Source organism: Anas acuta, chromosome Z, assembly GCF_963932015.1.
Source record: "Anas acuta chromosome Z, bAnaAcu1.1, whole genome shotgun sequence".
In the NCBI taxonomy this organism is placed as follows: Eukaryota; Metazoa; Chordata; class Aves; order Anseriformes; family Anatidae; genus Anas; species Anas acuta.
Genome location: NC_089017.1, coordinates 52,316,016 through 52,330,708, shown reverse-complemented (window position 1 = coordinate 52,330,708; position 14,693 = coordinate 52,316,016). Strand labels below are relative to the sequence as shown.

General features: G+C 36.3%; 1 protein-coding gene across 4 annotated transcripts; it reads left to right on the top strand.

The window, feature by feature from the left end:
* Positions 1-876: 876 nt before the first annotated feature.
* Positions 877-11,898, top strand: NUDT12 (nudix hydrolase 12). Of its 4 annotated transcripts, none has more exons than XM_068667020.1 (7): positions 877-1,024; positions 1,915-2,128; positions 4,684-5,279; positions 6,205-6,372; positions 8,132-8,245; positions 10,271-10,470; positions 11,696-11,898. In XM_068667020.1, the coding sequence occupies exons 2-7, from the start codon at positions 1,923-1,925 to the stop codon at positions 11,804-11,806; spliced, it is 1,395 nt and encodes a 464-aa protein (XP_068523121.1). In that variant the 5' UTR covers positions 877-1,024; positions 1,915-1,922; the 3' UTR covers positions 11,807-11,898. The 4 variants fall into 4 exon arrangements, with proteins under 4 accessions (XP_068523121.1, XP_068523122.1, XP_068523123.1 ...); XM_068667021.1 differs by lacking the exon at positions 877-1,024 and adding an exon at positions 1,031-1,242; XM_068667022.1 differs by lacking the exon at positions 877-1,024 and adding an exon at positions 1,031-1,336.
* The last annotated feature ends 2,795 nt before the right edge of the window (positions 11,899-14,693 follow it).

Here is a 14,693-nt window from a genome sequence, read left to right as displayed (position 1 = left end):
ATCAGGATGTAAGGCTGCATGGTGATAATTTCATATATGGCAGATTTAAGACACTACTAAGAAGATAAGAAGTAATTTGTGCCTTTGAATGCCTATTACAATGAGAAAGCTATTTCCTACTTCAGTCATTAATCACCAGAGAAAGGACAAATGCCACTGAGAATCACCTATTGAAGGGCTGGTGGCAGCTCTTCACCAGGTGGAAACAATTATTTATGGATAGATGACCCTCATTGTATCAGGTACGGCTAGACAGCTTCCAGAGGATTAAATAAAATTAAAATCACATCCCTTAACTTTACATTTATTCCTATCTGGAAGAATACTCCTATCAGTTCCTCATGCACATGCTCACTGCTTCGTGTCTACGGGGGGCAGAGAGGGCGTGCATCTCACAGGGCCAGTCCTCTGCTGCAGACAGATAACCACAGGCCGTGCTCTTGGTGCTTACTCGATGTGTTTGATGCCGCTTGTGGTAGCTCCTAGGAGGTGACGATAGCTTAACTACACGCATTTCTCTGGGACTGGAGCAGCCACACTTCCCCAAGCTTTCCACAGCGTCAATGGAAGTGTGCACGTTAGCCTGCCTTCTGCTGGTTTTTGGCTTTTTAACTACCTCCCCTAGCTGCGTATCATTCGCTCCACTCGTCTTGCAAAAACACTCGCGTGTTCCGTGGACAACCTGGTTTCGCTTTCTGCTAGCGTGGTGGGAAATAAATAAATAAATGAATGAATAAATACATAAAGCCTGGCTGGCCTCCCTCACTAAAACCAGGCATCGCCCGCGAGCCGAGCCGAGCCGAGCCGAGCCGTTCCTCACGCTGCCTCCCGCATTCACCCTGCCCCGATGCCTCCCCCGCTCTCCCACAGCCGCCCTGAGGGCTGAAGCCCGAGCCCCAGCCCCAGCCCCAGCCTCGCCCGCTCCGGGTATGCTCCGTGTAGGCGGGGCGGCGGCGGGACGCGCCCCCACGGCGGCGGAAGGGCGGCCGGAGCCCAGCTACCCACGGCGGCCGGGCCGATCACGGTAACGGTGCACCCACGAGCACCTCCCCGTCCCTCGCCGCCTCCCTCTCCCGGTCAGCGCAGCCCCGCGGTGCCCCCCTCCGAGGGCTGCCCGGGCTGGGAGCCGGCGGGTCCCGGCCAGCGCCAGGCACCGCCGGCGGCTCGGGGCGCGGAGTGGGTTTGTTAAGGCGCAGGACATCGGCGTTGTTCGTGCCGAAAAGCCGCGTTTGGCCCTTTTGGGTAGGCGGTGGTGCGGGGGTTGTGAAATGTCGGGCCTCTGGAGGAGGGTGGACAACGGAGCTTGGTGGCGCTGAACGCCCCTGAAAGGCCGGAGGTGCTTGTTTGCGGCAGAGACTGCCCTCTGAAGGGATCGAAACCTCAGGGGTCACGGCACAAGTTACTAAATTAATTTGTCACTGCTCCCGAGCAGAGATATACTCAGCAAAAAAAAAAAAAAAAAACGCCTCGGAGTGAGGTGCACAGGCCTTTTCCCTGGAAGGGGACTGCTGTCTCACATTTTTCATTCTTTCTAGAATATCCAACCGAGATTCATTTCTTGGGGTGGAATTTTGTACTGTTCAAAGGTCTTATTTGTGTCCTTGTTTGATCAGAAGCCAGAACGTGTTTTCCATATTTGAATAGGCTTCAATTTCATAGCACAATGTTCCTCTCCTTAAGCCTTTTTCAAACGAGTCTTGATTTTTAGGGTAAAAATTTGCCATGTCTGGTGATGTGTGGGGCTAAGATTTGTTCAGGATTAACAATTTCATGCTAATTTTAAGAATTTTACTGTTAGATCACCAATTTGGTGACAGTGTTGGGTTACCTATGTAGCATTAACCTGATGTCGTTTACTTGAATTGCGTTACTAAGGGCTGATATATTTTCATGTATTTTTGTTTTCTAACTTAGCTGAGACAATGACAGCCTCTGAAAAGAACCTCCATCAGGAAATGATTTCTCAGCTGCATAATTTTGCTGCTGTTGGAGATGTTGCCAAACTGAAAGCATTGCTCAGCCATTCTCCATCACTTATCAATGCAGCTGCAGATAACGGCTGGACAGCCTTGATGTATGGCGCAAGAAATGGACACTTTGATGTTGTACGAATTCTTCTGGAAGAAGGGTAAGCTGTTTAGTAGATCCCATTGAAGAGTTCTGACCTAAATTCCTCTCTGTACAGTTAAATATGACATCAGACAAGTAGACTTGATATCAACAGATAGTGGAAGAATATTCAGGCTTAAAATTCAGAATTATATGCTTTGTGTCATTTTATAACTGGATTGTGCTATTTGCTAAAAATTGTAGAAAAGATATAAGGATCCCTAAAATTATCAATCTTCAAAAATACAGTGTCACTCCTCACAGAAACATGCAGAACAGAACAAAATTTGTACCCCATTCCAAACACTGTTCTGAATATAAGTTTGATGTATTTGATTGTTCTGCTTAGGCTTTTTCTGTAAGGTTTAATTGTAATCCACTTGCATCTGTGTTACAGTGCAGAACATTTGCAGGCATATTGACCAATATGTAGGATATGACAGACATACCTACACCAAAGTTAGTGATTGCTGAATTTCGTGCTGCTTTTCTTTTACATAAGTCTTCCTTCCTCTTTCAGCTGTCATATTTTTTTATTAAGTCACTATGACACCATGCATGTTCTTTGCTTGTCAAAGGCTTGTTTTCATACATTTGTTGTCCGTCTTCAACTCCTATAGTTCTAGTCTAGCAAGACACTGAGAAAAGCACAGAATGCTGCAAAGCTTTTGAAACCTCAAAGAAGATTTTTCCAAAGCCTGAATAAAGTTAGGATCGACATGTTTCAAATGGAAAACATTTCATAATAAGAGTGAGAGTTCAGCTGAGATCTGTCTTAATCAAGGCTGATCTGTTCCTCTGCAACCCTAATTATGGAGCCATGCAAGACTAGCTCATTCTGTGGTTATGAGTAATCTCAAGCATGTCATTCCACAGCCTCCAGGATATACTTTTTTTTAAGCCCTACGCAGATGCTGTACTTTCTGCTGGAGCTCAGCATGGAGTGTCAGACGAACTGCTGTTTTGCACCGTAATTAGTGTATCCTAGCAAGCCGAAGAGCTTCACTGTGCCAGATCTTCTGGGTTGAAATCCTCTGTGCATTGAGTAATACTTTGAGATTTTGGAGATTTTACCAGTTTGGTAAACAGGTTAACAAGATCTGAAGTTGTGCTTACTATAAGGAAGAGTGAATTTCTGCTTGTAAATGCCTTTTTCATGGCCATTTTCTTAGACAATATAGTTACTGATGTGTTACCTCAACCTCTTTGATTTCATTTTAGTCAGGTTTAGTCATAATAATCATTTAGATGAATACAGCTGCTGGATGCATAAACATGAACGTCAAATACAACTATGAAGGTAATATAATGTAACATTCCAGAGACTGAGCCTGGATAACTAGTCATTTTTTTATTCATCCATGCTTGAGAAAAGCTACAGGAAATGTTTATGGACTGAAAGAAAGATCTTAGTGATCTGAAGAGTTTGTGCCACTGCAGAGCACATGAAATAGAAGCTTCATCATAGTCTGCGTGTACCTGAGCAGACAGTAAGTAGAAGACAGGATCAGAACAAGACTGTGTCTGAGCAATAGGTAATTAAGTAGGAAATAAGGTAAGATTCTAAACTAAAGATAATTAATTTGTGAAGATAAGTGGGCAACTTTAGTTCCCTTAGCACCAAAAGCTTTTAAGCTAAGCTCTGAATGCATTTCTAAAATGTACTCAAACTCTCTCAGAAACCATTCAGTTAAATATAAAACCTTAAGTAAAAACAGTCTTGCTAATGATGCAGTTAGTTACCTGTGTATCAGCACTAGTAATATTTTGGCATCCTATGGTTTTAAAAACTGATTAGTATGACCCAGCATCTACTGTGTACTTTATAGTTTACAGTGCTATTTTTGTTTTACTTAGCCACTTGAGTTAAAATTGACAAACAAAAAAATAGTGTGCTCATTTTGACTTCCCTATCCACCCTTACCTATCTGAGATTTTTTTTCAATACAGTTGAATATTTGCCACAAGTGACTGTTTTCCTACCTGTATCATTTTGCTTTGTTATAAGAACAAAGAGATGCTTATAGACCAGCTCATTCCCCACAGTTCAGAGTGCTTCTTCTACCACTAAACACAAGCCATATTCTTGGTTCTTATTCAATGGTAAATCTATTCTTATAACTGCTTTGATAGCTTGGTAGCTGCTAGAAAGTAATGCTAATTAAGCTACTGAATTTTGTCTTACTGGTTAGTCAGAAGAGAGCTGTGTCTTGGTCTACAAAGTTTCGCCTGTCTTGAGAAGGTTTTTTTGTGTGTTTTTTAGTTTGTTTTTGACATGTTGCAGTATTTGGGATTTAAATTAATTGGTCACTGTTGTAGTAAGGCATGAACCTTGTTAAGTAATACCAGGAGTGCAACATAGATGTGGGATTTAACCTTAGCAAAATAAAATGAACTAAGATCTTTTTTCAATACCGTAAGTATTTAGCCTAAAGAATGACTTAGTTGCTGAGTTTTGGAAAGTTCCTGCACCTATATATTATTAGATGTATATGTTGTGAATAATAATACAGTATTTACACTCTTCTTGCACAGACTTATGCTGATAGCCACTGTTCTTTTCTGTTTCTGTAGGTGTGACAGGTCCATCGTTAATAAGTCAAGGCAGACAGCTCTGGATATTGCTAAATTTTGGGGGTACAAGCACATTGCTAATTTGCTGGCTAATGTGAAGGGCGGGCAGAAGCCTAATTTTCTGTCAACTGAAGTGAAAGAGTGTGAAAATTATTTTAGCATGACACTTCTGGACAGAAGAAGCGATAAAAGAACAGATTCCAACTGGCTAAGCAGAAAACAAAGCCATCCAGCTACCGTATACATACTCTTCTCAAATCTAAGTCCTTTGGTTACTTCAGGTATGGGAACAGAGAGGTCCCAGCCACCAGAAGTCAAGCTTTGTAGGCTGTATCACAAGGATGTGGAACGGTATATGAGTCAAACAGAAGAAGTCACCTTGATTTTTCTTGGAGTTGAACTTCAGTTCAACAAGAATTTTATGGCTGCTCGCAATGAAAAGGTTCTGGAAGAAGAAGAAGACGATGGGTTAGTTGCTTGGTTTGCTCTTAGCATAGATCCCACTTCTGCTGAGAAATTCAAAGAGAAGCATGAGGACTGTTACTTCCTTCACCCACCAATGCCAGCACTACTGCAGCTAACTGAAAAGGAAGCAGGTAAGATGCATAAAATGCAACACTAATCAAATGTGTGATCAGAAGAATATGCTTTAGGATACACTGAGGTTTGCTGCAAAGACTAACCACAGCAAAGGTATTCAGGTATTCACTGAAAGTCAGGTATTTTCAGTGCCTTTAGGAAAAAAAAAATTAACAGTCTGGCAGTGGCTTTGTGAATAATTCTATATGTAAAAATGTGCAGTTGCAAAGTGCTATCATCTTCAACCGTGACCTGTAAACTGTAAAATTTATTATCATCATGGTTTTACAAATAATAGATAGTATTTTAATATTGATGCATGTGCATTATTTTAAAATGAAAAAAAAAATCTGTCATTAATGACTTTTAATTACAAGAAATTAAGCTATCTCCTTAGTAGAAGCTTGTGGGATACTTTTCCTGAGAAGAAAAAGTTAGAGCAAGTGTTGCAAAGTCAGGATCCAAGTGTCCAATGTAATGGACATGTTACAACAACTGCAGTTGTAATATTTTTGTAAAATTTATCCTTTACAGAAGGATAAAGGACAAGCTCCACTTGTACCTCAAGTTTATCTGGGACAATGCATTATTATGTCAAGATATCTGTAGGAAGTACCTTTTCCATCTGGAAAAAAAAAAGTGTGATACAAAATTCTGGCACTTCACCCAGGAAAAATAATTTTAGTAAGAAAGAGGTTGTATTGGTCTGGATTAATATTCCAAGCAAATAAATTAGTTTGTATCTACATAATACTGCGTTGTATTACATATGTTGTGCTGCAAAGAAAGATTTAAATGACTTGCATCATTTGACCTATGTTGTTAAGCCATAGTCAACTTTGATTTTTACATTGAACTTTAATACTTGCTTTTTTGTGTAATGTTAAAGGCTTAAATGAATTAGTGTGGAATATTAATTATTTTCAATGTATTCTTTAAAAGGTGTAGTAGCCCAGGCTAGATCAGTTCTAGCATGGCACAGCCGCTACCGATTCTGCCCAACATGTGGGAGTGCAACCAAGATTGAAGAAGGGGGTTACAAAAAAACTTGTCTAAAAGAAGGTTGTCCCAGTCTCCAAGGTGTTCACAACACATCATACCCAAGAGTAGGTGAGGATATTGTAAGATAAACTTGGTCAAAAGGGATTATATGCACGTTTCTTTTAAATTATTTATTTAATTATTCATTAATTATTTATTTAACTCTGTTTCTTTTTAATTATTTCAGCTTCTGTCCCAGTACTTACATGTTCACCTCTGTCAAGATTATGTGCGTCTCAGCTATATTTAGGATTAAGAAATTCAGGTTTCTCTTTCTTGTACTATACTCTGTGGCAGAAATTGCAGTGACAATATCAATCTTTATCACAATGCAGCTATATCAGATGTTCCAACAATATAAACAGTCCAGAGGGTCACATTTTACTCTTTCTATTCTTTCTGCATGTTTTCTCACCTACCAAAAGTCCTATTAGCTTGAAATAATATGGCTCTGTAACAAATTTTTGGTATGGTGTTCGTTTTTCTGTAGTGCCTCTTCAACTGCATTAGCCATCTTCACTGGCTTTGACTTTTCATTGTCAACTGCAAACTGCCAGGCCTATTTCTACCCAGAATATAAGCTTTGATATATTTTATAACCCCTTTTAATTATGTGTTGCAACGGAGGTTGTTAAAATTGCCGTGGTAGCGATGGAAAAACAACATGGAGAGAAAAATTACCTTTTTTTCTTGGATTGTTTAGTGACCACATTTGGTAATCACCTTTCCTTCCCCTACTTTGTCTTCTCTTTTGCAGTTATAGTTCTTTCCAGAACTTCCATTGCATGTGTATTGTATTTCTGAATTAGTTTCTGTTACATGCTCTAGACATACCTTTGTAATAATCAAAAAATTGTGCCATGTCCTTCTCTCTCATGGGCTGCTATGGAGCTTGCTAAAATACTAGTGGCCATTCCTTTGCAGTTTCTCACACAACAAGTTTAGAGAAAGAAAGGGATTATATAGGAAGGACAGCTGAACCAGCATTTTCTACTTATGCCTTTCTTTGAAAAAAAGTTTACAGACAGCAGCACTGCATATTCTGCATTGTGCCAAGTGCCAAATACCTTCGCACAGGACAACAGTCTTTGAAATCACTGCTTATAGCAATTGCTGAAGTAAGTCTTTTAATATTAAAAAGAGAAAAATATATAAAGGCAGAGGTAACAAAAAATAAAAACAAAACATTGGTATATGTAATAAAGTAGAGAATTAAAAGGGAAGAAGAGGGTGGATGAACTGTATACAGAAAGTCATGACAAAATGAATGATACCAATAGGAAAAAATATTTAGCAAGAAACAGTAATTTACATAGAACAACCAAGACTGAAAAGTAGATAAAAATGCTCCACCAGATAAGGGGTTGAAAGCAAACAGAAGAAAAAGTGAAAAGGTTAGTCAGTATTTACATTGTAACTGGAATACCTAGCTCTTCAATGTGTAGTGAAAAGTACAACCTAGGAACCTGTGTATGTAGATAAGGTGATAGAAAATTGTGTTTGTTGCTGAAATTGTTGCTATCTGCTGGATGTATTGTTTATACTCATAACAGATTATATGTTTGGGTTGCAGGTAATTTATGCCCTAACCTTGGCTACACTCACAAAGCATGTTGCAAAACAAAATAAATAGTATCTTATGGGGAGAAAAAAAAAAAAAAAAAAAAAAAGGTGAAATAACAACTTGCTCTGGGCATCTAGCCTATTTTGATTTCAAGCACTTAAAGTTATCTTATTTGTATACGAATTGGTGTTGAATAGCCTGAATTTTATTGCTGCTTTTAGGTCTCCCAAAAGTTGTAATATATTCCTTTCATGTCCATTACAGATCCTGTTGTGATAATGCAAGTCATCCATCCAGATGGGAACCACTGCCTTTTAGGTAGACAAAAGAGGTTTCCTCCTGGAATGTTTACTTGTCTTGCTGGATTTGTAGAACCTGGTAAGTAATTTCATTTTCCCTTATCCGACGGGTTTTCTCACATATTGTACACTGAAAATAATATAGAGATTTCTTCTGTTTTATGTCAAATAAAATATTAGTTCTTCATGTTAGATGTTGTTATAATAAACATGCTAGCTACCATACTCTGCAGAGGTTGATTTTTTTTTTTAATAGCAAAAAGCAATGAGCAAAAACAATTTTAAAATAGCTTTCTCATCAATTCTCATCACAGCATTCTCATAAATCATATACTTAAGTGGAAAAAAAAATATATAAAGGAACTTTCTGTGGTGATATGAATTCAGTATAGGAAATCTGGGAAATAGGATTTCAGTATAGGAAAAATAAGAGTTAAAGCATAAATTAAAGTTAAGTGCGTGCTTATTTGATTGATTCTATGGAAGATAAGTAGAAATTTTGTAATATGAGAAAGAAAAGAGATTTTGCTAACTGTATTTAGCAATAATATTTGAAATTAGCTAAAACTGTTGGTAGCTACAAAAAGTTGTAAAGCATTCTTATATTGTGAATACATCTTAATCACCAGCAATAATGTAATTTATAATTATATTGTACAACTGAACTGTGTTCAGTAACGGTATGCAAATTAAATGTGGTTAAAGCATGAGTGAACTGATTGAAGAGTCATTTAAAAGAAGTCAGGAGGTTTATTTTTTCACCGCTTTCTTTCTTATCATCCACTTTTTGATACTGATTTCAAGCATATGTACTAAAATTTAAGAGTAGCTGATCTTACCAGTTCTGTTCAGTTGAACTTAATTGCACTAGAACTTCTATCTCTTAGGAGTTCACTTGCTAGTTAAAATAATATTTGGGCTATCATTTAGTAAAGAAGGCAAAGGAAACATCCGCGTATTTTGAAATTTATTCAGAAGTTAATTACATAATTGGTTGAAAAGACAAAAGACTGAAAAGATTGTTATATTAGTGATTAGTTTTCTTATGGGACAAGGTGAGATGTATAGAAACATTGTATATTGAGATGTGTATAAAAAATTTGGATCAAACTACTTGAACGGATCTTTCAATTGTCTTCAAATAAACACATACTGATGCATGGACTATCTAATGAATTTATAATTAGAGGTTATAACACAGGACATGTGTACATATATAGGCCTATGACCATCAATAGTCCACATGTACACTCAGAAATTATAGAATCATGGAATCATAGAATATCCCAAGTTGGAAGAGACTCACAAGGATCATTGAGCCCAACTCCTGGCTCCACACAGGACCACCCAAAAATCAGACCATGTCTGAAAGCACTGTCCAAACACTTCTTGAACTCCCTTGGGGAGCCTGCTCTACTGCCTGACCACCCTCTCTAGCAAAGAACCTTTTCCTAATAAAGTCTTACGTGAATGTAGAAATAAGCTTTTCCACTGCAAGTTAAGTTTGGAGAAGTATTTAGATTAAGACAATGAATGAATCTGGTGAAGTGAATAATACAGTACAGAAATCTGCAAGTCTACTTAAGTCTCTATTTTCTTATTATTGCCATTTTAAATGTAGATTTTCTACATTTTTAGTTTAGATTTTTAGTTAGCTGCTTACTGTTACAATCATACAGAAAACCTAAAAATTAACACAATGCTATTTTTAAATGAACAAATCTGTATTTCATATTCATTTAAGGAACAATGTATTTCCTACTAAATGTTTAAAGCATTAAGCAGAGTGATGATAGGCTGTATATACATACTTATACATACCATACATACTATAATTGATAAATTATCAATTCAGGAAATAAACAGTATGATGGAGAAATTATGACACTTTACTTACAAAGTTAAATTTTGCTTTGGTGGCCATTTTTACCTTGTTAGACTTCACCATCCCATGCTTAAGGTGTGTGCCCTGATCTGTGAACTGGATGTCTATAGGTAATTGTCTGGTGCAGTTTCAAATCTTTTGAGTCAGTTCAAAGCACAGGATGTAATCCTTGGTTGGAGTATTTTCATCAGCTGTTGGTTCTTTGCCCTTTTTGATTAGGCGAAACAATAGAAGATGCTGTTCGAAGAGAAGTAGAAGAGGAGGCTGGAGTCAAAGTTGGCCATGTTCAGTATGTCTCTTGTCAGCCATGGCCAATGCCCTCCTCCCTAATGATTGGCTGCTTAGCTGTTGCAGTGTCTACAGAAATTAGAGTTGACAAGAATGAAATAGAGGATGCCCGCTGGTTCACTAGAGAACAGGTAAAGTTCAATTTAATTTCCTTCTCGTATTGATTAGTCTGTGACTGTATCACTTCTGGCATAGAATAGATACTTTCTTTTTTCAGCAAGTTGAATAAACAAGTATACTCTCCATTTTATCATACTACAGTTGCATTATATTGTATTTGTAGATTACACATAAACAGTGGAAGGCAGATACTGATAAGGAGCACAGTAATTACTGGGTCACTTGCAAGTCCATTTTATGACATATTTACCAGTTAGCTGTTCAACTTTTCCTTTTGGGAGATATCCAAGTTATAGTTATTTTAGACCATTTTTTTTTACAAGCCTGTGCTCTGCATTTTGGCGGAAATAGTGTTCATCACCTGACTTTCTCCAAACAAGCATGCTACCAGATTTGTTAGGGGTGGAGGTGAGGTTTAGGTAAAAATTCTGGGAATTCTAATTTGAATATTTTTCCGTGAACTAGTTTTTTAATACTCTGGTATTGAATGCAGGTTACTATGCATTAATATGAAATTCAAATTAAAAAGATAAAAAAATAAATTTTCACAGAAAGAGCTCATGAGTAGAAAATAGAACGATTGTTTATACAATACAGTCTTCACAGGTTTTGTCACAAGCTACTTACAAGCTAAATTTCCTGTAACACTATACAAATGCCTAGCAGTTACAAGTGTTGTGACTCTGTAAGTCAACTTGAAGGAAAAATTAGTCACCTACAATCTCAGTGTATTTCTGACAGCAATCAGAATGTTATTTTAAATGAGTATTAGTTCTGCATACAGCTAGACATATGCAGATTGGTCTAGAATTGGGAATAAATGTACTACAAAAGTGTGCTAAACTGAAAGTATACACGCATGTTGCTTGCTACTGCCTCAGAAAATGAACAAAACATTTTCTCCAACACTACATGATAAAAGAAAACAAAAAGAATTTATGGAACGGTGTAGAGCACCATCTGGTGGTTCTTCCTTGCAGAGACTTAACAAAAAAACTTGAATATCACTTTTTTTATGATCTCCTCGGATGTATGAAAGTATCCTTTGGGGCACGTTTTAAGCTCAAAAATGCAACAATTCAACAACTCTTCCAAATATTTTTCCTGTATTTCTCTGGTAGTAATTTATTAATGGGGACAGTAACGTTAGACTGATCATCATTGTTAATTCCTGTGTTAGATTCCATATGGCTTATAATTCTATTTTCTAACAGAAATAATTTCTTTTTATTGCAGGTCGTGGAAGTTCTCATTAAAGGAAATCAGCGTTCATTCTTTGTACCACCAAGTCAAGCTATTGCACACCAGTTGATAAAACATTGGATTGGAATGAATGCTAATCTTTAATTCAAATAATTTAATTCAAATTCTTTAAGTTGAATTATTTCTTTTAGTGGATGCTAAAATTGGGAATAAACTAGAAAAAACTGTTTATCTAATGTTTGTGCAACCATGTAAGTTTTTGAGTCTTTGCTTTGGTTCCTGAAGTGAATATGCAAACCTTTACAATTTTTTTCAGACAAGAGTGAGAACTGAGTAATAGCACAGTGATCATCCCAAGGAATCAAGAAACAACTAGGAAAAATTAATACTTTATTTTGCAGAGGATGCTTTGTTTTTGTTTGATCAAATTATTATGCCTGCCACTATCATGTTCTTAATGTTTGATTTGGATTTTCCTGTCCACCACTAGAAGGAGTCACATTACAAAAAGGCCTAACCTTGCCTGTTGCCTGCACTCTATATTTACATCCTCCTGTTCTGTCATACTAGTTTCCTTCTCGTTTTTCCCTGTCTCCATTTTAAAAAATTCTATGCAGCACAAAAAACACCAGTCACTGTTCGTTGCTGAGAGTCCTATCAGCAACAGCTAGTTTTAAGCTAATAACATCATTCAGTGGTAAATATGTAGTACTTTTTTATCTACATGAGCAACACTGTAAACAGAGTATTTACTCTTCCAGTTTGATTTCACCCAGTTACACAGTTACGTCATCCTGAATTTAAAGGTATAACACAATATTTATGAATAATGTATTGGAAAACCAAACCAAGATAATAATATATTTATTGACCCTAGCCAATGAGTTATTTCATTCTCTGATAATTTGTAATGGAGGAGAAAAGATTATTTAAAAGGCATGATATCTGAGAATGTACATAAAATTGTTTTATACAAATTGAGACTTTTAGATTATTACTGCTATTAAGAATTTACAGTTCTAAGAAATATACCAACCCCAGCTGTAAGACTGAGAAGGCAATATGTTAATTAAAATAATTACTTATGGATATTTAATGCTATAATTCAGATTTGTGCCTTAATTTATTGTGTTATTTAAAGAATATATCTTTTTAAAATGGAAGTTTATAAAAGTATACTGTTGTTATTAATTTAATTACATTACAATTCAGTAGTCTGTGATTATGCAGACACTGCAGTGTTATAAAAAATGCAAATGAACAGGAGGAAATACAATGATAGTCATAAAAATTAATTTATTATGAAATGGTAGTTTGTTTATTCAGAACAACTTGAATTTTTTTTAATCAATAAACTATGCAAGATTTGTTTCAAAATTCTGTGCAGACTCTGCACTCAGTAAAAGTGTTACGTCTTTCTATTCAGTGTTCATACTACGGCAGCACTTTTTGTTTGTTTTTATGGCATCAAGGTTAAAGCAAGAAGCACTTCTGACAGTCTTGGAACAGCTAACAAATCATTATATTGCTTTACTCTCTCCCTTGTTTCACCCACAACTGCAAATTAAGAAAATAACTTTTATCAGTTGAGCTACCTGGAAATGAGAAGGAAGCAATACACTGTTTCATTAAATATTTTCTTTTACAGAGAAGTACAATAAGCTCTCATGGACTACCACTATTGCCAATATGTGGTCCTGGTAGAAATAATTTTATTAAAAAAATAAAATAAAACATCGGACAGAAGGAAGGCTAGTTGCAGCTGCTTCATACAAGTAGAAGAGAACAATGGAAAGCATGTGAATAGTGGAATAAATATTTGCATAGGACTGCAATGATTGCATGGTAAGAAAGATGAACAAGGAAGGAATGAGGAGCAGACAGAAGAGGAAGGATCACGCAATATATAGATTTTAGGAAGGTAAATCATTTATCACATTAAGGTAACTAAAAATGCATATAAAAGTTACATTCTGGTATTTTTTTTCATGTAGGAAATTTATATAGGTGGATTGCTATAAAGGTAGGTTTGTAATTGTGAAACTCAGAAGAAGATGACCATAACCAATATTTATATTGATTCAGATTTTTTAATTGAGAATTTTATAAGAAATATGTATCTGTAGTTACAACACTAATAAGTAGAAGAATTGTAATTTTACAGCATGAAAATGGCAGAAAAAGCACAGGTTGTAAAAGACAACAGTGTTTTAGTAATTTGAGTTTGTGAATAATATTTTAATGATCTTTTAATGATCATTTCTAGTAACTTTTGGTGATAATTATTTTTTTAATGCATATACATTTTTGAAAGCTAACTAGCAGTCCTTCTTTCTTCAGCAGATGAACCACTCACAGTAAAGGGGACAAACATCATTTCTTTAAGAAAATTAATTTAATCGTTTTGATCTCCTATCATTTAAAATGATAGGTTTCCTGGGTCTTTATTGCCTTAATTTGACTTGTTTGCAAGTTTGAGTTTTAGTTTGCAAATACCTATCCCTAGAAATTTTCTGAAGGATGGTTATTTTCAGATTATTTATGAAATACCTAATTGAAGAACCAAATGCTGTAGTTATTTAGCAACCAGAGCAATTTATGAAAGGGCCAAATTAAATTCAGCATGGAAATTAAATAGAAAGTGTAGTGATTCTCACTGAAATATGATCAGCGTAACAGCTCCCTAACATTAGAGTCGTATGCTTTATCCAAAAGACTGCAGCTGTGCAAGGAGGTTATTTCTTACCACTAAGTTAATACAGTATGTTAAGAAAATGCCATCCTGGAAACCACTAAAAATGGAGGGACTTTGTTCATGTTGTGTGGTAATGATCTTTCACTCTCTTCTGTCTTGCTTCTGCTGTGGTACCAAAGCAAAAAGTGTAAGTAGTAACTAGAGAAAATTCTCGAAACATTTTTTCTTCCAGTTTGCCAGTCAACTAATGAGAATGTATTTTGTCCATTGTGATTTTTATTATAAGAAATAGAAATAATAATATAGTGTACAAAAAAAAAATGTTGTTTAAACAAA

Excerpts from the sequence above, each read along its gene's own strand:
- NUDT12 (XM_068667020.1), top strand. The coding sequence starts at position 1,923 with ATGACAGCCTCTGAAAAGAACCTCCATCAGGAAATGATTTCTCAGCTG. Across the intron at positions 2,129-4,683 it reads CGAATTCTTCTGGAAGAAGG|GTGTGACAGGTCCATCGTTA; the intron begins GTAAGCTGTTTA and ends CTGTTTCTGTAG. Across the intron at positions 6,373-8,131 it reads CACATCATACCCAAGAGTAG|ATCCTGTTGTGATAATGCAA; the intron begins GTGAGGATATTG and ends TGTCCATTACAG.